The following is a 26,777-nucleotide window of genomic DNA, read 5'->3' as shown; positions in this document are numbered from 1 at the left end:
TGACAAGATGCTGATGTGAAGTGGTCTCTGAGGTTGGGAAGACTGATACCTCATAGTCTTTGAGGCAGATACTATGCTAATGAGATCATCTTTATGTGTAATATATGCTAACCTGTTTTGGTGGATACTATGTTAACATGAGGTGGACAATATACTGACTTGAGATGGTCTCTGAGGCAGGTAATATGCTGACATGAGGTCTTTTTATGACACAGGATGGTCTTTGAGGTGTAAAAGACACTGATGAGTACATTCTTTGAGGTAAATGCTGATACGAGTGAGTCTTTGTGGTGGACAAGATCTTGTGTGTGTTTGTGATTAGGATTTTTAACATAGCTTTAACAATTATTCAGCCATATCGCTATGATGTCTGCAGTGTGGCAGTTTATAGTGATGTCTAGCGCTGGGGCAACATGCCGCAGACATGTAGCATGATCTCCCACCAAGTCGGATTATCGTGACACCAGGCCGACCAATCTTAACACTAACCTCTTAAAGCTGAGCACCTAGCAAGGCAGATGTTAGTACCATTTTTGTAAGTCTTTGGTATGACTTGGCTGGGGTTTGAACCCACAATCTCCTGCTTCCAAGACGGCCACTCTAACCACTAGGCCACCGGAGCCGTCGACAAGATCTTGACATGTAATGGTCTCTGCCATCGATACTATGTTAACATAGGAAGATCTCTGAGGTTGATAATATGTTAATGAGATGTTTTTTCAGGCGGATACTATGTTAACATGAAATGATGTAGGTGGATAAGATCTTGACATGTGATAGTCTTTGAAGTAGATACTAAGCAAACATGAGATAATCTTTGAGGTGGATAATATACAGACTTGAGATGATCTTTAAGCTAGATTTTATGCTACTGTATATGAAATGGTCTCTGAGATGAACTAATATTACTGTTCACCATCTTCCTTCTTTAAGTTATAATTACCATGACTTTGAACATTTCATTCCCAAAATCAATAAAAATATAAACCATACCAAAAGTCATATAGGTTGCATAACATTTTAATTGTTGTGCAGAAATAATTTTTCATGTACATGTTCCTTACTGCACATCATGTACATGTTCCTTACTGCACATCATGTACATGTTCCTTACTGCACATCATGTACATGTTCCTTACTGTACATCATGTACATGTCCCTTACTGCACATCATGTACATGTCCCTTACTGTACATCATGTACATGTTCCTTACTGCACATCATGTACATGTCCCTTACTGTACATCATGTACATGTTCCTTACTGCACATCATGTACATGTTCCTTACTGCACATCATGTACATGTTCCTTACTGCACATCATGTACATGTCCCTTACTGCACATCATGTACATGTCCCTTACTGTACATCATGTACATGTCCCTTGCTGCACATCATGTACATGTCCCTTACTGTACATCATGTACATGTTCCTTACTGCACATCATGTACATGTCCCTTACTGTACATCATGTACATGTTCCTTACTGCACATCATGTACATGTCCCTTACTGTACATCATGTACAAGTTCCTTACTGCACATCATGTACATGTCCCTTACTGTACATCATGTACATGTTCCTTACTGCACATCATGTACATGTTCCTTACTGCACATCATGTACAAGAAATCCACAGCGTGTGGTAACTATAGATGGTGGACAACACAAGCTCTTTTATGGAAATGAAACTGGTACAAGACAAATGGAAGCTCTATCATAATATGCTCTGCCTTATGATAGGCATATAACAAAAATGGGTTATCACAACAGAGTGGAAAACTTCCATAATAAATGAGTACATATTTAAATCCTAGAATTGCTTCGTTGTTCACAGATCTTACAATGTGAAATTTATAAATATGTCTCTATCAGTAACAAAATGGGAAACTAATGCTAAGCTTAATGCTCTTCCCTACTCCCAACTGATTACTGGGAGCAGTGGAGGGTATTATTATTAGTTTCCCCCTTTTTGATAACAGAAATAAGTGTGCATCTCATCTAAGTCCATGTTGCAGGAAAACATAAGGGTGTTAGATGACCCTATTGACAAACTTGGCTATACAGCTCACTTAGTCCCAGGTGTGATCACTTCTGGCCTTCTCTGAGAGGCAAAAAATTGCCAGGATGCTAAATCAAGTAGAGGGTAAACTGCTATAATGTTCTTCACTAGCATGGAGGTGGCACTGAAGATTTGCTAATCCACTTTATAACAAAGTGGTGTAGCCATGCCAAAAGTGGAAAAATTCTTGTCAATATTAAGTATTTCCAAATAATATGCACCAGAGTGTGACTTATACCAGTGAGACAAGAAACTAGCTGGCAAATGACTCGTGGAAAAAAGGCTTTTGCCTTATCGGGGTCAAATTTTTTTCCTGATAGAAGTCCATTGACTTCTGCAACTTTTGCTGATTGAGGCAATGTCCTAAATGATGGACTATCAGTCACCATCCACATCAACAGAGGTTTTGACCTTGTAGGTAGGAATGATGGTAGGAGGAGGCAGATATTCGGACTGAGACTGAATATCATAGATTCCTTCTATAGCTGCCTTAAAGCTGAATTCCATCCTTTCCACTGCTGAACTGGATGGCTCAGGCATTTACATTTCATCCCTGTCATCTAGCTAGGGACTGTCCATATCTTGTACCTCTTGGGTCCAATGGAAGGAGTACTTTATATCCCAATGATGATGACGTATCACTGATATCATCATTTCCATAGGATACGCCATTAAAAGTGGCAGTATATCAGAATGCCAGTTCGGCTCAGCTGGACGTTCTATTAATAGTCGGTTTGCTCTGAAGTTGTATATTAATGTTTGGTCCAGCTGATCAGTTTCACTGTGCAGCATGCTTTGAATAGGACACAATAGTTGTCAGAATATATGGATGGACCAGTCCAAGTTTGCCAGTCCAAGATATGTGAATCATGACTATTGTAGTCATACATTGCACATTCACAAGGCTGGACCTGCTGGTCAACAGTCGGAAAGGTATTTGGCAGATAATAAATGCCATGATGGTCGGATGGTACAGCCAGATGGAAGGTCGGCCAGCCATCAGTCTGTACAAGTCAAATTGTGACTCATTTGAGTCAAGTAATACACACTACAGTTCAGCAAAGATATTGTTGTGCATGGATGGAGTACTAAGTATTGCATATTCACACCTTACGCACTGAGATAGGTATGACTCTGCACTCTCAGTCCTCAAAGGTGGGGTGAAATCTTAATTTTCATGCCTCATGCGCAAAGCTGAAGACTTATTCCCAATGGGATTCTGAAATCCTGTTCTGTTGTCAACAATCTTGATAAATCCTTATTTATTCGAGAGAGAATGCATAATTTTAACTCCTGGCTGGAACTGTCTCTGATTCAAACTATATTAAGATCTGGCATTATCTTTGGAATCTTAATGAAGAGTGGTTGTTGTTGCTGTTGTAGGGTTTAACGCCATTTTTCAGCACACGATAGGCTATACATGGCGGCCAGTATTAATGGTGGAGGAAGAACCCGGGAAAACCCCAGAAAAAACCACGGACCCACGAGAAGCTACTGGCAAGCTTTCTCACATACCCACATTAGCCAAATCCGAGACTCGAACCCACGCAGACAGAGGTGAGATGGCAGTGATCCGTAACGGAGAGCGCTTTAGACCACTTGGCCACTCAAGGCCCCAATGAAGAGTGGAGGGGGGCATCTTGCCATCTGCCACAAGACTTCTCAGAGACTGTCGACTGGGACTTTGGTTCAGTACCTGATGCTGAGAAGAATTAGATAATGCTCTTTTTCTGTGGCCATTGAGCTGCATTTTAGGGTCATTAAACTATGTACTCTGTCCATACTGCACACATGCGCGCAATAAAGAACAATTGGTACAGCGCAGGTATGTTTTATGAATGTCCTCTGCTAGTTTGAATCTCTTACAATTGTTGAACCACTATGTTGTCCTTTCTTTAATGAAATGTGATCAGGTAATGCATCTGTAGAACAAAAAGTCATTTAAAGGTTTTTCTGCTTTTAGCAATTGCAGCCATATTTTATGGCAGATTGGAATTATTTGTATCAACCTGAAAGGTCTTTAGATTCAATAAATCATTCCATGCTATGATTGTTCCAAAACTTTGATAATTTTATTCAAGATTTATGACAGAAAGAGAGAGACTACATTAGCTGTAAAGTACACTGTGTGTGATCTACTTGTGCAGTTTTATTACTGCACCAATAAATGATATCTGTTTTGACATATTAAGGAGAGGCTTTGGATTCTTACTTTATATCAAATGGGTTTTTACATAATATAGATAATGAAAACAATGCATGAAAAAAGTGGTAAAAATTTGTCATTAAATTCTGTTTGTCTGAAAATAATGTTGTTGTTGTTATTGTGTGGTTTAATGTCATTTTTCAGCACATGATAGGCTTTACATGGCGGCCAGTAATAATGGTGGAGGAAGAACCCAGGAAAACCCCGGAAGGAACCACCGACCCACAAGAAGCTACTAGCAAGCTTTCTCATGTCTGATAATAAGCCTATTAGCTTCAAAATCAAACCTTACCAAAAAGATGAAAATTGTCTTTTTTCGATCTATTTCACATGGACAGAAGGCAATAATTCTTGCCTATTACCTACCATTGCCAATGCCAGGTGTCACCAGTTTTTAAGTGATGTGTGAACACGGATGCTCGCATGGCAGGATGGTTGAGAGGGTTTCTAATTGACAAGATTGGGTAAGTATTCTCTGAAATACACAAATTACTTAAAACTTTGCTTTCTTCTTCAAATATTTTCCTCCATTACATTAACATTATGAGAATAGGTAACAGGAGAAAGGAATGCTGAGCATCTAACCTCTATCTCAGTTATCCTTGTACGGAAATATGGCTGGATTCCCCAAGTGAATGATAACCCATTCTCATAATAGACAAAAGCCTTAGGTCACATGATACCGATCGCCATACATTTAAGAAAGCTGTATCAAAATCTTCTTACCTACAAGATTTTGCTGGCAAATCCAGCAAAACTAATAGGCTGTGTTGACTCTTAATTGGGTCTTGTCATCATAAGGGTCACCAATCTGACAGACCTTCATCAAGTTCAACATTGTGTTTACCATGATGTCTGAAAGTGTCAGAGATCATTTAGCAATAGCCTTTGATAGAAATTGGAGCCAACTTTTTCTCCTCTAAAGCCAGATTAAAAAGCTTGCCAGTTGTATAATTGAGGCAACTGAAGGGATGATATTACTGATTTGATACTATTCCCTGAAGACCAGACATTTTCCCTCATAAGCCTTCTGAGTAGCTGGTTTAAATTGTTTGCTCCACAAGGATGTCTGGACACAAGCCATGCATGAAGAAAAAAACATTCCAGGTAGAGGTGGAACACTTGCATGAGTGGTTCTTTGAGAAGATTCTGCCTGGCCATCAGAGAGGGGCTAATTTCTAGATTTTTTTTGGTACTGAGAATGTGGGCGGGTAGGCAAAGGCCCAGAACCCTTCCCCATTTATTGTCAGTGCATCCACAGCTCATGCTTCTGGGTCTGGAACAAGGGAGATGAAGGTAGACTTGTTATTCCACCTTGTCACAAACAAGTTTATCATCAGACACCCCCAAACCGCATAAATCTGAAGAAAGACTGATAGGTGGAGAGAACATTCTGTGTGAATGACTTGATCCTTCATGGAAAGTGTGCCTGCCAGAACAGTGAGTCCATCAGCAATAAGTCAAAGCACAAAAAATGCATAAATTAATGATGCAGCATGTTTGCAAGTCACTAAAACAACACCCGTAACTAAATAATGGGTGAGCAAGCAATAGGCAGTGCGTGTGAAACCATTCATCAATGATAACATGTTAAATTCTCCTTTTACAAAAATTTTTGAACAGATGTCACTGCATTAAAGAAGAATAAAATTCACATATGTATAAAATAGTCCCTTTCAACTATAAATATTTATTTCAAAACTAATTGGAATCAATTTTATTTCTCTCTGTTGCAGTCTGCTGCAGAGCAGACCAAGATCTTGTCTTCAGTTTTCTTTGTTGCAGAGGTCATTTTGAAATTGTGTATCAATGATCACCTGGTCTCAAAACTGTACAACTGGCAAGTATTGTAGTGAAATGAGAGTAGAACTCCAATGGGAGTATGTGGAAAACTTCTTCAGTCCAAGCCTATAACTTAGTATAAGGCTGAGTATCATAATAAGATCTAATAGAAACAATGGGAACTTTTTCATTTTTAGACTGAAGTAGTAAAGCAGATGTCTCTTGTGCCACCTGCAAAGAAGCTGTAGAAGAATGTCAAGGATGGTGGCTCACTACACTTGCAGCATGAGTTAGATCCCATTACTTCCAAGAAGTCGCTAAATAGATATTCCCTTTGGGTTGCAAAGATGTAAGGACAAGTGAAGAGACATTTCTTTGAAAGTGATGCACCAAGTTGGACATTGTATGCCAGCAGTGTAAGAGGTACTTTGTGGGTTCAGATTGATCCATGAGTGCCTATATAAACTGTGTCATATGCAGGAGGTATCAGGCAGGATTATGTAGGTTAGACAGATCCATGACATTGCCTGCATTGACTGGACATCATCTATAGTAGTGCCTTGCAGCACCATGCAGGCTAAATTGATCCATGAGAGTGCTTGTATAAGCTGAATGGTGTCTGCAAGAAGAATCTAGCAGCACTATGAGGGTTAGATTCTTGTATAACTGGGCTCATGGTTACTGAGGCTCAGTGAGAGTCATGGAACTGGACAAGTTCATTTTTCTGGTAGCTGACAGTGTATGATCAATTGTGTCATTGCCAATCTTGGTCAGAATTATGTGGACAAATCTGGTCATGAAGGAATGTGGCTATCTTGGCTGGCGTGATGCTGTTCAGTTTTTGAGGCTGGGGCTGGGTATGGGATACTGATCCAGGTAGGCATTCCATAAATTCTGATATGCAAGATGGTAACTTAGGCTGTTGTTGCTCTATATCTCACTCCCCAGTATATGATCTGGCTTTGAACCTTTGTGTGCAAGGTGATGTCTTCACCCTTCAAGGTATGCTTCTGTGCCTTCCCCTTCAGTACCCACAGACTTGTCACACATCGACTCTTGTCCTTAAAATGCAAGTCTGACATGTTTTCAAAGAATGACAACCAGAGAAAACTATACATGTAGAGTGGTTGTCAATTTGGTCTTGTCCATGGTCTATTTCTGTTAGACAAAAACTGAACAGAAATATATACAGGTATAGTGCAGCACACATCCTGTTTTATGAAGTTGGGAGTGTCCCAGTTAAGATTCACACTATGACAAATACCTGTAAAAGGCACAAGTGGCATGTACAGGTAGAGAATTAGAGTACTGCTAAATAATCAATCTTAGTAGCAAGTTACCTGTAGTAGGAAGGCCAATTTTCTGACTACCTATACCCAGTGCTCAAAAATAATTTTTTTAGACAGAAGCCCAGGGCTGGTGACTAAATTAAGCTTACAAGCCATGACTGAAATTTGTCAAGTCCGGATATTGATTCCACACGCACAAAAGTTCCCCTTTTTGATATTGTCACACAATGAGGGGCTCACCCACTGCAGCCTTCAAACACATCTTCAACAGCTATTGGTAGCCAGTTAAGTCATATGTGAAATGGAGGTTTAGACCAGACCTCTTTGCCTTTAATTGCTGCCATTTAAACTGCGCATGGGATAGTTTTACATCAGCTCCAATCATAACTGTTTACCGTTTATACATGCTACATGTAACGGGCATATACTGAAAGTGGTGACGGTGGGATTTCGTCTACTTTTGAAGATTACTGAAAATTGTGTTTTCTCGAAACACGATTGAGTTTGGAAGTACAAAATTGTATTTTTAGCATGACACGCCATGCTTCAATTTGATTAAAATCAGCAACAATACAAGCCCACGTGCACATTTCCAATTCTAAAATTCACTGGACACTACTGAGTGAAAAGCATAATGTACATCGATGTTTGATGGCTGAATGCAAGGCCAAACTTTGGTGTACTCCAATGTATACTTTACTTTTTGTGGAATACATATCTTTTTCCCTGGAGGTGAAAACATTGTAACTGTAATGTAGCTTAATTGCAAAATGGTATTAATCCAGAAGATGATATTTTGAACAGTTAATGGTTAGTGGTGTCGGCACATCGTAGAAAAATATGAACTCAAGAAAATTCCAATACATCCTAATCTTTCAATATCTCAAAAATTCCTACACTCAAAAAATCAGTCTTCATTTAGTGTTTTTTTAAAATAAAAATTACAGTTGCTTTGAGTATGTGCCATTTTTTTAAAAGAAAAACAGCCACATCCCAGTTTTCTTCATGAATATTTGTAAAACTTTTGTTCTATATATAGATTACATACTTTACAATGCTTGCTACAGGGCAAACTGTAACAACTGGAGATAGTTTTACTAACATCACAACTACCAATACTGGGTCATTACTGGCATCAGTGACCACTGCTGCTATTTTGACTAGTATTTAATGAGACAAAGTTATTTTCTTCCTGATTTCTGTGACTAAGAATTGGAGGATTCATGATTTTTTTTTGCATGCAACATGAATCTGTGAATCGGTATCGAGAATCATGAAATTCATGCCCAAATGATGACAGTTGGCAGGTCTGCAACATCCATTGTGAGATAATATTACCTGACCCAATGAAGTTTTATACAGGTAAAATCAGTAAACTGTCAAGTATATAACTACAACATTGATGCTAAGAAAAAATAATATAGAAAACTTACCTGTAAGTATCCAGACAAAGCGAAAATTACACAGCAATATTAAGTTTTCTGGGAGAGCTGGATTTGCAAGGTAATAGCAGCTCTCTTAAGGTATTATGACAGAGTAACATATTTGAAGAAGAAACTTGGGAGACAGACACATTTTCATACAGAACAATCAAATCTGTTAGAACCTAATAACCTTTGTTCCTGACATTTCACTAAAAACATAAGCGTTATTTTTGTAATGTTGTTTTGGGTTTAATGCCATTTCTCAGTGCAAGATAGGCAATACAAGGCAAGCAGTATAACTAGTGGAGGAAGAACCTGTGAAAACCCCAATAAGAACCACCAGCCCAGAGGAAGCCTTGCACAAGCTTTCTCATATACACACACTGACTAAGAACCAAGACTCAAAACCCAATAAGACTAAGGTGAGATGACAATGACTGGTAAAGGTGAGCACTTTTGACAGCTTGACCAACCAAGTACCTTTACTGCTTTAGAATGCAACCATAATGTGCAAGTAATACTGATTCACAAGTCCACAATTAACTTTAAGATTCTAGTCATGTGACAAAAGAAGGCCTGGAATCTGTTCGTACTGAAACTGGGAATTATGGATGATTTGAAAATATTTTACTGTTTTACCCTGGGAATGTGACCTAATCACACTGTAATTGGGGCCTATATTCAGCCCAAAGGCCAATTTAATATATTGAGGGAACTTATTCTCTGATTCAAATGATGAGATTGTATTTGTGTTATAAACTGCCATAATTCAAGTCCTTAATTATGTTACTCATTGGAATCCTTTGTGAGACCTTACCTGTATAGGAGCCATGTTTAGAGTATTTTGTGCTGATATTACAATCTGCACACCCATCCAGCAATAGCTTCACACAATCGGTGTGGCCCTTTTCCGCTGCCATATGGAGTGCTGTCACATCAAATCTGTCCTTAGCATCAACATCAGCTGGCAAATAAAAATGTTTTAAAAAATTGTTAATATTATAATCTATATTATGGAAGACATCTGTAAAACTTTAGATCTTCTATGAATAAGAACTATAGAATACGGGTGTTCTTAATAACCAAAATTCAAACAGATTTATTTCCTGCATATCTACACAGTAATATCATCTTCAATTTATGCATTGGCCCATGGTACAAGTCCTCAATGAGTGGCACTAGAGTCTTTTAATATATACCACAAGACTTCCATATATGGTCCTGTGCAGTAAAAATGTCCTGTTGGGAGGTCCCAGTAGCATTCCCATTTTGGTGTTTTTATACCAAATATTAATGACCTATAATGTTAAAGTGCTGTCAATATTTTTTTTCTACATTTTCTAAAATCCCCAAAACTGATTAAATTTATTGCCAACACCTGACTGGCAACATCCTCATCCAACTTGTTAGCTGTTTTATTATCATTATTAATCCACTTTCACGCTCCTAAAACACTACTAGAATAAAGTGTGTGTGTGACTTGGATTTTTAACATTATAAGCTTTAACAATTTATCAGTCATACTGCTATGATGTCTGCAGTATGGCAGTTTATAGTGATGTCTAGCACTGGGGCATCATGCTGCAGATATGTAGCATCATGTCCCACCCAGTCACATTATCTTGACCCCCAAGTGCAGACCAGTCCTAACACTAACCTCTTAATGCTGAGTGCCAAGCAAGACAGCTGGAAGTACCATTTTTAGAAGTTTTTCGTGTGACTCAGCAAGGGTTTGAGCCTACAACCTCCTGCATCCAAGGCAGATGCTCTAATCATGTAGGCCACCAGAATGGTCTTTATTGGTATAATTAATGACATAATTATACTTCCTTACACACGATTCATCACATATTTGTTTCTGTAAAAATGTTCTCTTAAGCAGTCTATACTGAAAATGGAGATTATTGATAAGTATTCCAACAGCTGAAACAAATCCTTGTTTGAAGTTTTTGTTAAAAATGTAATTGCATCTGCTATATCTGTAAAACTGCTATCTGACTAAATGTACATGTACACCAATCCTAGACTTTTAATTTTTCAGTTTAAAAACTGGAAACTTCTACAAATCTGAATATAAAGTAAACACTTTAAAAACCCAACAAGATCAACATTAAATGAAGAATATTCACTGATTTTTCACGAATGTGCTTTACTTTATGCTGATGAAGTTTTTGCATTATTTTCTGTTTAAAATCTTAATTTTAAGGTTTGCCAAAATATACCTGTTTAACTGCAATAGACACATGAAACAATTTATGGAATTATTATCTAAAAATCTAAATGGATAGAGTTTGCAATTAATAATACAAATAACCCAATCTACAATGATGACTGGAAAAGTGACTTAAAAAGAACTATAAGTATCAAAACATGACTGATATAATGCATATCAATACACTGTAGTTAAAATTTACCTGTAACCATGAGTACGTATATTGTGGCAGACTGCATTACAACCAACATAATATTTACATTATTTTTAATGACTATAACATTTACACACCAAAAAATTATACTTACCCATGTATCAGGGTCTTTGAGAAATTTATTTGTTATTTTAAGCATTTCTAAAATTATTCAGGAAAACACACTATGCTTTGATCTCATAAACAGGTGATAAAACTACCCAACATAATATATCTTATTTGTAGAGTGCACTGTTATAAATCAGTAGCTTATGATTTGGTGAATTAGAGGCAATGGTCTAAGCTGTTAAGCAGCATTAGAGACATCAGCTTAATATGCTGAATCAAGCCTATTCACAAACTGCTGCAATTAAATAAGATTTTTAACGTCAATGTTTCTGAAAAATGCTAAAAATGAGCCACTATCCAGAAACTTCCACCTATGTGAAACAGTTATTTATCATTTAACTTAAATTGCTTGTAATTTAGTTTTTGATGTGATATTACATTCTTAAAAATCTGTACTTCAAAAAGACCTTAATGTTTACTGCTGTAGTAAGGTCATCTGGGCATTCAGTATGAACTATTTCAGTAATGGATGTCACTTTTTTAGAATCTGATTACATATACCTTCAAATGACAATTATTAACTTTATGTGGATCATTATATATCCACACTCCTTTGGAAGGTCATTAGGAAATACAATTTTTTTCAAGTAAAAATTTTTCTTCATTAATACTTACCCAATCATAATACCTTAGGAGAACTACTACTATCTTGCAAAGCCAGCCCTCCCAGGCTAAAACTTTTTAGCTAAATAGCTCAAATTTATCTCCCCACCTAGGTGACAGTGATCTCCCCTTGATACCAAGACTGGCACCAAATCCAGTGAATTAAGACTGTACAGGGCATGTTCTCTACATGGATGTAACTGCAGGGAGGCTGGAAGGATGTATGTTTGTTATGCTTGGGAAAGTATTATCAAAGAAAACATATTTTACTAGGATAAACTGGTTTCTTCTTCAAATAGTCACCCAATCATAATATCTGAGGAGAATTGGTTATAGGTGGCGAGATATACATCCCCTAACCCTGGAGAGACCATCTCCAGTCTCCTACAGTATGTAAGACAGCTTCTAGAGAACCCAAATGGAAAATAGACACCATATGTAGGGGAGTGGTTTCGAAAGGGAAAATTTTCTCTCATACAAACCCAGTGGAGGTCATGAAGCCACATCTTTATGATGCTTTCAGACAACCTGGAAATGTAACCTTTTGCACCACTGGTAAAGGCTCTTCCAGATCAAACTGAGCCTTTTAGGATGAAAGATTTTTTGATAAACACTGGAGACATGTACTTGGATCTCCATCCCTTGACATGGATAATTACCACTTGAGAACAGTTTCACTCATATGCAATGTTTCTGGTTTATGGAGACTGTCCTATCTTCAAGGCTGATATGCAAAGCAAATTCAATGGCGTGGGTTTAGTCGGATATGTAGAACTGATAACCAATTTATTCAGGATGAAAGTGTCTATGTTGATATCTTGTCCTCCTGCTCTTTGAAGGCAAATTAGTCATGATGGCCCTCAATGGAACTGCTTGTCTTCTTGAAATACCACTTCAGAGCTCGCACTGGGTCCTATAGATGAACTTGATATGAAGTGTCCAGAGTAGACAGGAATTATTACCAGTAGCTTGTTTTTGGCAATGAAAGCAGTGGGATTCATGAGTGATACTGATCCCTCTTGTTGAAGCTCATGTAGATAGGTTCACCAATACTGTATTCACTGATTTTGAATGCTGATTGCAAAAGCAGTAAAGAGGCAGGACTGATATGAGGGGTGAACTAATTAAGCTCCTGAGAGCAGTTCAAATAATGTCTTGTTCAGCCAGGTTAATCCTCATGATAAATTCCACTTTGTTTTTTCTGATATCCTCTCTTCCATGATAACACCATGTGCCAGTGATCATGGAATAGTATTTTCAGTTGTGATTAGTGCTAACTGTTTCTTATCGAAGAGCCAAAGGAAGTTAGCTATTGAGGTATGGATGCCTACATTAGTATAAAGTGCTCATGTGCACTCCAATGAGATTATTCTGTTGCCTCTGTGTGTCTCTAAGGTGGATGACTACCTCACTTAAGGGATTCTCCACCATTTTTTTGAGAAATGTTTCTCCTTAAGGGCATATTTTATAAAGATCCAGACATGCAGGTTCAGTAACTCTGGGTTGGGATGAAATATGTACCATTGTGGTTGCTTAGCACAGTTGAGAGAATATCTTAATTCATGGCGATTCTGTTGCAAGATTATAGAGGATGATCCAAGTTTCCCATCAGAGTGAAGCAACCAGGATGAGTACTCTGATTCTTTTAATTTTTGTGTAACCTTAATACAAGAGGTCTTGGAGAAGTATATACATCTGGCCATTCCAATCCATAGAAAGAGCATCAATTATCCAGGCCTTTCTGATCCAATACTGGTGAAAGAATGGTTGGGATTTTGGCAATCAATAGGTCCAACATAGGTCGACCTCATCGAGCATCTACTGAGTGAAAACTACAGGATGAAGAGACCATTCAGTTTGTACTAATTTCTTCTTACAGGACAACGAATCCTCCAATAAATTAGCCAGTGTAGGATATGTAGACCTTAAACTGCAGACATCATAGTGATATGACTCAAACTGTCACCAGTGGAGTTGTCAGACAATGAGAACTCCATTCTCAAGTAGGTTCTCTGGCCACCAATGAAAAGCTTTCAGGTCCACGGGTCATAATAAACCTTCCCCATTTGGCAACAAAAGATTGGAGTCTTTACCCTACCAAGATCTGTGATAAAGGGGCATGAATGTATGTCATCTGAGATGGTGAGGGGCTTGTGGAATGCTGATGAAAATGATCAACCTCCCTTTGACTCTTCCAATTGGTATGGGAGAAATGTGGTTTTCAAGAGTTGAAGATTAGGTAGGAATTCTTCCTAGCTGTGTGTGCTCTAGGGACATCCTTACGATCTTTTGCTGGCTACCTTGCAAATCCCTCTGCTACAGCTGAGACTGAATGATGGAAGGAATGCATCCTTGGTGGCTTGTTGTGAATTCCATCAACCTAATCATTTTAGAAGAGATTAGATGATTAAGATTGCAAGCATAGGTTTGTTTATGGTCTTTAAGAAAGGTGGAGGTACAGAGCATTGCATCTTGTTTAAACGACTTTAAGTTCTGAGCTGTTGTTACAAAGTGTGCCATTCTATAAATATGTTCCCTTGTATTTCTGGTAAGATGTGGGGTGGGAGAAGGTAAGCTGTGTTCCACCTACTAAAGATCACCATACATATTAGATGCATCACTGATCCCATGGTTACAATGTTATGAATCAGCTCATAGGTGTCCAAATGGATAACTGAAGGGAGGCATTGCTGATAAAAAAGTCCACAACACTTGGAACATCTAATTGATAATGTATGTAGTCCCAAAATGTCAGCAACTTGTCAGATTGTGCAAGCAATTGAAAGTACACATAGATTCTTCAGTAGACTATGATCACCTGATGTTAGAACTGTAGACCTTGCAGATGTAGAGGAAAGAGGACAGAACTCTGATGGGAGTGGGCAGAAAAATTCTTCAAGTCTGCACGAAGGAATAAATCCCCTTCCCTATAAGGTGTAACGAAAGGCTCCATTTGGATGGCAGAGGCATGTAGGCAAGTAAAGAGACATCTTTTAGGAACTGAGGTATCATGATGGACATTATATGCTGAAGTGACCACTCAGGTACCATGCAGGTTAGATTGACCAAAGTAAGTGCCTACATAAACTGGACATCATCCACATTAAGTGCCTGGCAGTACTATGCAGGTTAGACTGATCCATGAGAGTGTGTTATAGATTGTGCATCATCCACAGGAAGTGCTTAGCAGCACAATGTGGGTCAGTCTACTGAAAAAGTATGAGATGGAAGCTGAAATAATCAATTCTAGCAGCAACCATAGGAAGGCCAATTTTTGACTGCCTATACAGGTAAAACGAATGAAGCATTCCTTATAGTAGTTACACATATGAGCTGGCCACTATTGAGTAAACCATGTATAGAAAGCTTACCTGTATTTATCCAATTACCAGAGTAAAAGCTATACAGTAAAATAAATGAGTTTTCTGAATTACACACAAAACCTGCACATAAAAAGTGAAACATCACTTTTGATTCTTATGAAGTAGATGCTACAATATCCATTATGAGACAATATTACCGGCAGGAAAGGCCTAATGACGTTCTATACTGGTAAAATCAGTAAAGTGTCCTGTGTGCAACCATGAAATTAGATGCTAAGACAATATAGTATACAAACTTAACTGAAATTATACAGCAATACTAAATGAGTTTTCTATATCTTACACCAGACATGCACATATTAATATGGCTATAGCAAATGTGAGGGGACACCATTACGTACCTAAGTGTGTGCGAAGACAGCAAAGTGACAAATACTGAAAGTTACAAAGAACAAAAAAATTGGAAATTTACAGATGGAATAAACTTCCAATAGAAGATGAAACTCATCCAACATGTTTTGAGGTAGAAAACTTCCATAATGCTTGTCTGGATTATGTGAGGCCTCTCTATAGAAAGCGTGTTACCCAGCCAGGGGTAAAGCTAGACTTTTTAGGAAGAAGTAACTTCTCCTTTTGGACAGAAGAAGAAGTGAGAGCTTAGCAGGAAGAATTGGAAACAAAGCAAGATATGCTCTCTCTCTCTCTCTATATATATACTGTGCATGTATATGTTTTCATTCCCTCACCCTCTATTTCTCAGTAGTATATCTATATTTAACATCTGTTTTAAGCAATATTTTATTTTCAAGTAGAAACTTTAAGAATTATATTTATTATATATATTCATTTGGTTTACTTTTTAAAAAAATATCATATTCATATGCAGTGTATTTTGACCACATGACTCAAAAGCACTGTAGAAGCTATGTACTCTAATTAATTTTAACTGATTGGAAAAACTAGATTACAGTATTGTAATTGCAAGTTTGTAAAAATGCTTTCTTTATGAAAGTTCACTATAAAATAATAGTTGAAACAAAAAGTGTAAACTTGCTTGAAACAACCCCTATAACATGTACATGACAGTAAATGCATACATATCTTCGCACCATTTTTTTCATCTCAATTTCTTTGTTGCAATAAAATTACCATAACTATTCAGACACTGTAACACAATGAAGCATTAAAGGCAATATATGAATGAACTAAAATCTTTCCAACCAAAGTGCATCTATTTTTTAGAATGATGGGCTTTCTTAATGTAACCACTCACATTTTAGCTTTGCTACAACAGTTTGTTGATAGGATAGCAAATTTATGGTTTATTATTGATCTACATACATGTATTAATGTCAGGCATTGGTTAAACAGAATCTGATTCACTGCTTTTCTTTGTATTTTCACAAAAATGAGTGAAAACAACTTTGACCTTACAGTGCTTCTCGAATCCCACAACAGTCCTATACATTGGGACCTACACAAATGAATTTTTATGCTAAATCATGAATAGAATAATATTTAGATTTTACTTTCTATGAGTTGAATATTTTCATTAATATATTTGCCCAAATGTTTACAAAAACAGACATTCTAACAGAGTGGTACTTCCCACACACAGCAATGTTCACTATTATTTCCCTTGACAAGTTCACTTATGGTTTTAAACTGATTTTGTGAAGAAAATAATGCACACACTGCAGTTAAGATTTTCAGGTCACCTATTCTGTTCTTAAAACACAAATTACTATTTATATATTATAGTTTAAGTTTCAAAACACAAATGTTTTTATCATAAAATGGTAACTTGCAGAAATCAGCCAGTGATAGTTGCTACAACCAGAGACACATACAACACATTTCTGTTACAAATTACTATGGAAAGGGTTAATGGTGAATCAAAACACATGCGAGTGAATGTACAAGAGATTGTTTGTTGGTGCAACTGAAATCAACACCAGCTATTTGACGGCTTGATGCCCACATTTTGCCTTGAGCTACAACATCCAAAATAACTGGTTATGGCGAGGGAGCATCTCAAAATTTATGGTCACTCAATGTACATCTAAAAAAAATGACAGTGTGAAATTGTTTTTGCTTTCCTAAAAGAAAAAGGCAAAATTTTCACTTTTTAGGTGACTTAGTCCCCCACTTTGCCTGGTAGCGTGACCACTGCTCAGCATGAGCAGAAGCAGTAACGGACAAATTCATGAGATTTGGTGCCAATCCTGGTATCAAGGGGAGATCACCCTTATTACCACCTAGGTGGGCAGGTAACTTTCAGATATTTAGCTATAAAGGTTTATCTTGATTTGTGAGGTAGTAGTAGTTCTCCTAAGGTATTACGACTGGGTGACATATCTGAAGAAGAAACATAAAAATGGTAAAACCAATATTAAAGTCTATGGACAATCTTGGATAACATCCACCCAAAGGTGTAATCCTATACAAACCATATTGAAAAGTATATGCTGTGATGTCATAATGAAAGCTGCATATATTGAAATAAATTCCTATTACCCTGTTATTTATTATGATAGACCCAAATGTCTTCTTTTCTTGACTCTGTTTAGTACCTGGCAACCATTGTAAAACTCCACAGTGATCAATAATTTTCATCTGAAGTTATCTGATGACACATAAAGTGTAGATCATGCAAAAGTCAGACCTGAAACTTTGGTCAACTATCTGAGTATCAAAGTTTAGAACAGCAATTTAATTTGAGTAAATGTCAACTTAATTCAACAGCTAGCCTCCCACTTCTGTGTGCATAAGTCTCAATGCACCACATTGTATTTAGAACTCGTGTAGGATCACTTCTTGAACTGGACATGATGGGAGTTTTGTGCAGGCAGGTAGATTCATGCATACATTTGGAAAAAATGTCAGATTTTCTGGATAAATGAAAAAATAAAGATAGGGATTCAATACCTGATGCATAATTTGCACATGTGCAATTTATTTTCCAGTGCAAATATTTTTGATAATTTAGCATGGATCACACTATCATGCGTCCTTGCTGTCTTACTTCAAATAATGAAACCAATCTGTGTAACATAACATGTTCATAATTTTCTTAATCCTGAATAATAATAATAATAATAATAGTAATAATAATAATAATGACCTTATTTAAAGAGGGTAACACAATTAGCTAAGAACTAATCTACCTTGAGGCCCTCATACAACGGAATTTATCTATTTTAGCTGCATCTCTAAAGCCACTGGATATGCTAGGTTTGGAAGAAGGAAATAAGAGTGGGCATTTCTAATCTCAACTAGAATACTATTCCAGAGCAAAGTTCCAGGGTAGTGGAAACTTTTTAAAAATAATTCCTCATTTGGTCTGTGAATTTTATACCGTTTGGTAGACATGGATCACAGGTGGGGAGTATTGCCAGGCAACCTAAACTGGAATAGTAATTGTAAATATTGAGGAGCACTATTATTGGATATCCAGTACATTAATTTAGCTTTTCTCAAATGGATTCAGTCTTTAATAGGTAATATTTTTTTAACTTACCAGCTAAATTTTCATTGCTTTCTTTCTGGATTGATATTAGCCCAAATGCTCTTTTTTGAAGATGTACCAGCTTTGATATGTTTGTATCATCTGAATTACCCCATACTGTATTACGGTAGTCTAAATAGGGTTGTATGTAACTGTTATAAAATACTTTTCTGTGCCTTTCAGGGAGAAAATATGTTTTCTTACTGAGAAGCCATAAACTTAAATTGACTTTTTTGCAGATATGTTCAGTCCATGATAGGTTATTATCTACCAAAACACCATGTAGTCTATCATGACAGACCATTTGCAAATTTGTATCCTTCTGTGTCAGACATAGTTCGTCACTATCAAGATTTGTCCTTTTTTGCTGTATCGAGATAAGTAATATTTTAGTTTTACCAGTATTAACCAACATTCCGGGGCCCTGAGTGGCCGAGTGGTCTAAAGCGCTCTTCGTTACGGATCACTGCCATCTCACCTCTGTCTGCAGCGGTTCGAGTCTAAGATTCAGCCAATGTGGGCATGTGAGAAAGCTTGCCAGTAGCTTCTCGTGGGTTGGTGGTTCTTTCCGGGGTTTTCCGGGTTCTTCCTCCACCATTAATACTGGCCGCCATGTATAGCCTATCGTGTGCTGAAAAATGGCGTTAAATCCCACAACAACAACAACATTAACCAACATTCCATTGCATGTGCACCAGTTGTCCAGTTTGTTTAGGGCATTCTGTAAGGAAATTTCGAGTTCATGCTTTGTGTTTTGAATGTCTGACATGTTGTGTCATCTGCATAGAGATCTGCTGATGATATTCAGTCCCTTAGTACTTTTGCAGTTTTCCATATTTTGGGGACAGATGAGGTTGCAATACTTAAATTGATTATGAATGTTATGCTATCTAAAATAGCAGAGGCAGAAGATTTAATGAGTCATGGACCAATCTGATCAAGTCCTGTAGCTTTCTTGGTACAGTATCAAGTTCACTGAGACAATTTTAAACAAAATTTTTTGATACTGGTGGGATAGAGAAACATCTCTTCTTAGAGATTTTGCTTCTGCAGAATTTTATCAGTTCACTGAAGTTGTTTGCTATCACTGATTCTTTTAACTTTGTGGTAATGTTGGTGAAAACATTCATTGAAAACATTTGCAATGTCAGTGTCATCAGTGACTATGGTGTCATTTACCAGAAATGAGTGAATTTTATTTGTCTGATCTTTATATACATGTTCCTCCAGTGAGTTCATTGAAGACTTTCCAAATGGAGTGTGTGTTGCCCTTTTTGTTTTCAAGCAATGACTGATAAGTTTATTTTACAGCTTTTTTAAAAAATGCTTGTTATTTCTCCAAACTTTATATTGTGCAGTTTCCCATAGCCTTGAGTTGGTCTTGTTTTCATAGCATAAAGAATTTCAGTAGTAAGCCAATTAGATTGGATTTCATTCTTTACTTGATGTACTTTCAGTGGTGCATGCTTAGAGACTACATCCATAAATCAGCCCACATTCTCAGAGCTTCATCTATGTCATCCAAATTTTGGATTTTTGTTGTTGTTGTTGTAGGGTTTAACGCCATTTTTCAACACACGATAGGCTATACATGGCAGCCAGTATTAATGATGGAGGAAGAACCCAGGAAAACCCCATGAAATAACCACCGACCCAAGAGAAGCTACTGGCAGGCTTTCTCCCATACACACATCGGCCGAATCTGAGACTCGAATCCGCACAGACAGAGGTGAGATGGCAGTGATCTGTAACGGAGAGCGCTTTAGACCACTTGGCCACTCTGGGCCCCCAAATTTTGGATCATATTCCATGTAACTTTATATATGTCATTGAGAAATTGTTCTTCATTAAAAAATATTGAACGATCTGTAAGTGTTAGTTTTATGGTTATTTTTCTTATTTCTCTTGCATTTAACCATTCTGGTAACAAATAGTAGGATAAGACCAACATTCGGTACATTAACACAAGCCACATTGTCTGGTACAAATGTAATCAATAAGAGTGCTTGATTTTTTTCTGTTACCCTTGAGGGATCATTTACCAGCTGGACTAGGCCTAATGATTCAATAAATTCCATCCAGTTGTTCCTTATTTGAGTATTGAGAAGGTCCTTATTTATATCACAGAGTATATATGTTTCTTTCTCCTGTGCAAGAACATTTTCCATTTGTTTCAAAAAGTCATCATTCCAAATTGATTAGGAGGAAGCTGGCCTATAAATGAAACCAATTAGGAATGATTTTGCATTATTTTGAGAAATTTCCACCCAGATACTCTCGATTTCATGTGACTCCAAGTCATGTCGCCTTTCTGCATTTACATCTTCCCTAATGTATACAAGACAACCCCCTGCTGTCTCTCCGTCCCTGCCTAATGGTTTATTGTAGCCTTGACAGTGAAATAGATCATTATTGTGGTTAGCAGTTAATTTGGTTTAAGTGAGTCCTAAAACATGTATATTACTGTATTTTCCTTGGAAAACAACATTAACTTCATCTGTTCTATTTTTCCCACTATACCTTACATTTAAGTGACCGGTGTTAAAACCTTTTGTATTTAGTTTCATATCAATTATATGTATGTCATCATGCAATGGGGTACTGAGATTGTCTCCATACTATTTTTATCATTCCAACATCCTATTTCTATATTTAAATGTTCAAATATACAGTATTAGCATCTTAAAAGTCACATACAGACCCTGAAAATCTGTAAACATTTGCACTTACAACTTTTGCACTTTGTTTATTGGATAATTAGAGTCAAGAGTCTCACCAGATTTGTTATAAATGAAGCAGTGGCCTTCTCCTCTTTGCCAACTTTCTAGTATGTATAAAAAAATTGATTGACAAGAGTCTTCATTTGTGTCCAAATTTATGGCATCTAAAGCACACAATTTGTTTGCCATGATGGCATATGTGTCACGTACGCAGTTTCTTGACAGTAGAGACAATACTCTTCATAATTATAGTGCCTGAAAATTGAGGCATACATGTTAATATTTCTCAGTAGTTGAGAGGTTCCTTATCTACCTAAATGAGTTTTGTCTCTGTGGTAGAGACGTAGGTTGACATCCTGGTTCTGAAGAAAGAAAGATGTGTATTGTGGAATTTACTGTAGGTTGAAGTCTTCACATAGGTCAATTATCAGATCATTGATTTCTTTCACCCTGGTGTCCACATCAGGAGGTAGTCCTGATATCATTATTTTATATGTATCTGGGCTGCAATACCTAGCAGAAATTTGTTGTTGTTGATGTTGCTGGGTTTAATGCCATATTTCAGTACAAGATAGTCTATACATGGCAGCCAGCATTAATGGTGGAGGAAGAACCTGTGAAAACCCTGGGATGAACCACCGACCCATGAGAAGCTACTGGCAAGCTTTCTCACATACCCACGTTAGCTGAATCATAGACTTGAACCCACGCATACAGAGGTGAGATGGCAGTGATCCGTAACAGAGAGCGCTTCAGACCATTCGGGGCCTCCTAGCAGCAAATAGTAAACTTTCAAAATCTGTTCTGATTTGATTTAGTGACCTTCAATCACTGCCATCATTTCCACCTACTTAAATAATAATTTGGTTGTATCTGGTTAAATCTTGTCTTAGAATCTCAGAATGTATGCTGCATGGAACAAGTTACCATCATCATTATTCTTCTGCACTAGTTTTAAAACTGGCAAAGTAAAAATATTAAATTGATGTATGAAACATGTCGTATTTGGCATACATTTTGCACCAATACTGGAGACAGAAAATTTTGATGTGCAGAATAGCCCGACAGAAGTGTGCGTGTGTGTATATATATATATATATATACATGCACACACGCACATACACTACATATATATATATATATATATATATATATATATATATATATATATATATATATATATACCACTGTCTGGCTTTTTTTGACCTTTTGAATTTTGTAAAACCAGCTAAAAACCTAACCTAATTACCTGACAGTAATGCTGAGTCCAAAGTTACATATTTCTTTCCCATAGGCCACTGCATAAACATTGTATCTTTTCAAAGCTATGTGCAGAATAGGTTGACATATCATGAGTCATGAAAACACAGGGGTTTAATCCTGTGTGTCCAAAATTAATATTATTTTGAACAGAATATTCTAGAACAAGTCTTGCCAAGTTTCCTTTTAATATGAACAATCTTTACAAGTGGTATATCATTGATACAGCATACATACTGTACATCTATTTTATTTATGTCACATACAAATACATGTATTTGCCCTTCGAGTTAAGATTTACTACAGGCAGCTGTTTATTAACTGAGTGAACTCCCCACATCCACGAATGTGTCCACTACAAAATATAGTTCTATGTCCTTTGTGGCTATTCTCAATCACCTTTGCATATTGATAAGTTGATTTATATTTTTACTTTCTATTTTTCTTCACATTGATTAAATCAATATAATACACACTTATGATTTAAACATGAAAGATGGTTTTAATGATGAAAGTAGAGCACTACAAACACTTGGTTAGCTTCGCCATTCAAATGAATGCTTAGCCATTTACGTACTGGTGCATGGAAATTAACACGGAACATAAACTTAGTGTGTGTGTGTGTGATTTGAATTTTTAACATAGATTTTTTTAAAATTCAGTCATATCGCTATGATATCTGCAGTGTTGCAGTTTATAGTGATATCTAGCACTGGAGCATCATGCCACAGACATGTAGCATCATGTCCCACCCAGTCACATTATCCTGACACTAGGCTGACCAATCCTAACACTAACCTATTAATACTGAGCACCAAGTGTGGCAGCTGTTAGTACCATTTTTATAAGTCATTGGTATGACTCTGCATGTGATCGAACCCATGATCCCCTGCATTTGAGGCGAATGCTCTAACCACTAGACTACCAAAGCAGTCAGAAACTTAGTGAAATGACAAACCAACATGAGGTACTTAAAATATTTTAATATTTTTACAGCTGATCTAAGTCAATACTCTGCTTTAGTAACAGTACCACTGACCATAAACTCTCTCTCTCTCTCTGTGGTTGGTTTGACTTTAAAACTCTCTCTCATCCTTTGGTTGGTTTAATTTAACTTTTGGCCATCATTCATAAGTCCAGAGATGTTGTGGGATGACACAAATGAAAATCCTCTCCATCTGTCATTTCAAAGATTTTAGCCTGCATCTTGTTACGATGGTCTTGTTACGATGGTCCAGAGAGAGAGTGAGAGAAAGACCTTTGGACATTTTCATATTTAATTAATAATAATTGACTTTTAGAACATTAAAATATGTTTAAGAAACAAAAACAACAAAACATTAAATATATTACAGTATGTGTACCATGTAACCAAGAAATTTACCATTTCATGTTGACATGGTTTGCAACTTTGTATCATTGTTGCAAATTTGTATCACTGATATTCTTGTATGTTACATGGTCTAATTTCTATTTCAAGGTTTTAATCCAGCCCAAATTCCTTATCTCTCTCACTCCACATTTCTGCATAGTTTGTCCATTATGCGTGAAAGGAGAGGGGGGAAACAGAAAGCAGAAAGGATTGTAATGAAAATGTGTACCATATTAAATTTATTTAGAAAACGGTGATTATTAATAACTTTTATTGTTATTTGCATATGTCACTAATGATTATAACGTATGGAAATTGATCACTGATCTAGAATTAACTTCTGTTGCAAGAATGTTTATATTTGCATATTACTGCACAAAGGACTGATCACAACTTGATATACCAACAGTATAGGTATATCAAATTGAGTTACACCAACACTTTAAATGCCATGTTATATATATATATATATATATATATATATATATATATATATATATATATATATACATACATACATATACATATACATACATATATACATACAATGCTGTCTGGCATTTCGGCGAACCTAAGGTTTCCATCTCCAATAGTAAAGCAAAACGAATACCTTATTTAACTGATTGATGAAAATAAAATATTGCAGTGCTTACCATTTGAAAAGAGACAACTGTCACCAGAATATTCTACTCAAAATAATATTAATTTTGGACACATGGGAGACCACCCCCATGTTTTCAGGACTCATGATATGTCGTCCAATTCTTGCACAGCTTTGAAAAGATGTAATTTTTATCCATCGGGCAATAGAAATGAAATACATTGCTTTGGACTGTTTCTATCAGCAGTTCAGTCGAATAATTAGGTCAGGTTTATAGCTAGTTTTACAAAATTCAATATAATAATGCCAATAAACAGCAAGTGATATTAAGCCAACTAAACAGATCTTGTAAAAAAATAAGTAAAGTTCTACATTTTATTAAAAAAATGTTTTTATGTGGGAGAGAAACAACATGAATAGGATGTAATGTGTTTACATCTTGTTTATGGGGGAAAATCACTAAATAATTTAGAGACTATACGCCGGGAACTTTTCGTGAGAATCCCGTTCTATCAGCAAACTGACATGATGGGTAGCAGACGATTTTGTATGTGTGGGACAAATTCTTGCAACACTGGAAACTTGGATTAAGATGCAGAGTTTTTTTTAAGGCAAACATTTCCATCTTTTATATAATGTTATATTTGTATGCTTCTAACAGACACTTAGTAAATAGGACTTTATGGGTTACAGGTTCAAGGTCATGGATTGGGTCTTCATGCTGACATTTAAAAATCACATTTTCATATGCATTATTCGACAAAATGTGGTATGTTTTTGTACACTTTATGAATATCACGTTTCTTAGCTATGGTACGATCATTCTTTCTCGATACAAATGGGATTTTTGACAAATTATAACAGATGATCCAATGTTTACAGAAATGACATAGTGTTGCACAGAATTACCCAACGTGCATAATTGGCCGACGTGATTATATATATATATATATATATATATATATATATATATATATACATGTGTGTGTGTGTGTGTGTGTGTGTGTGTGTGTACTTCTCTCCTATATACCGCTCTCTCTCCTTTCCTTCGAAGTAAAAAGATAAGGTTCTACTCTTGCTAGCGTTATACCTTTGTACTGAAGCAATAACCGAACTAAGTCCGTGTAACCGTTCACAGATGCATATTGAAGAGGAGTCATGTAATTTTGTGACTTGTAAAACAAACTCCTATTATATTCTGATGCATCTGGTGAAACGCCCGCTTCAAGAAGCCGTTTCACATCCTCTAAATTTCCAGATTTTGCAGCCTCAACCAACTTTTTCTCTTCTTCAATTTCCTTCAAAACTATATCACAAGTTTTTCTTTCCCTAACATTCGCCATTTTAGTTTCATTTTCCATCATTCGTGTGCTATCGGTTTTTATCGCTTGTATCAAAAACATATTAAACTAGACGAGGATCCGGATAGAGAGCCGCCTTCCTTGGTCCAACGTGAGTGTGAATCTAGACTGGTTCTCCTTCATTACTTATTTTCTTTATTACCCAATATCTTAAATCATTATTGAACAATACCTAGAGAACTAGGGTAGATTAGAACCTGGAATGGCTTAGTCTGGCTCCCTGACCTCTCAAAACTCCGTTACACTTCGTTATGAAGGAAGATTCACGGCGTGTAAAGATCTCAGGGAACCAGACCAGACATCGCTTGGACCCTACTGCGGAATCTTATTAAACATGGGGAAAGCTATGACGTATTCCGATTGCAAGAACCATATGGACATGTAACACAATTAATTTTACTATATGTTGTCTACATTTGTTTCTCAATACTGACCTTTCCACTGTGTGACAATCAATAGAAATCATATGTTAATCTAAAATACCTTCAAAGATGACTTCACGGTGAAGTTCTTGTCAAAGGTTGACCTGCATTTCTTTGTGAGGCTGAACTGTCAACAGAGCAGCATGTATACAGAACACATATTTCACTTCCGGATAATCACCAAAGCCATATTACTCACTGTGAATTGTCGCCAAAATACACACGGAAAACCACACCCTGAGTTCATATTCTCAAGAATAAACAATTACCTTTATATCCCTACCAAAAATGCATGAATATAACTCTTC

At 36.7% G+C, this 26,777-nt stretch overlaps 1 protein-coding gene across 2 annotated transcripts in view; it reads right to left on the bottom strand.

Annotated features, from left to right (window-relative positions):
* The window catches only part of LOC149795335 (ankyrin repeat and SOCS box protein 16-like), a 66,758-nt gene extending 40,711 nt beyond the window's left edge, over positions 1-26,047 (bottom strand). For both annotated transcript variants that reach the window (XR_016422308.1, XM_089965107.1), the window contains exons 1-2: positions 25,777-26,047; positions 9,583-9,729 (exon numbers count right to left, since the gene is read on the bottom strand). Coding sequence is in view for 1 of the 2 variants with exons in the window: in XM_089965107.1 (XP_089821233.1) it covers positions 9,583-9,729; positions 25,777-26,047 (418 nt within the window). In the remaining variant the exon portion in view is untranslated. The remainder of the gene's footprint in view (positions 1-9,582; positions 9,730-25,776) is intronic.
* Between the last annotated feature and the right edge of the window lie 730 nt (positions 26,048-26,777).

The sequence above is a fragment of the Sinohyriopsis cumingii genome, chromosome 7 (genome assembly GCF_028554795.1).
Source record: "Sinohyriopsis cumingii isolate HCF-2022 chromosome 7, ASM2855479v2, whole genome shotgun sequence".
In the NCBI taxonomy this organism is placed as follows: Eukaryota; Metazoa; Mollusca; class Bivalvia; order Unionida; family Unionidae; genus Sinohyriopsis; species Sinohyriopsis cumingii.
The sequence above is the reverse complement of the archived record's forward strand: the minus strand, read 5'-3'. Positions and strand labels throughout refer to the sequence as shown.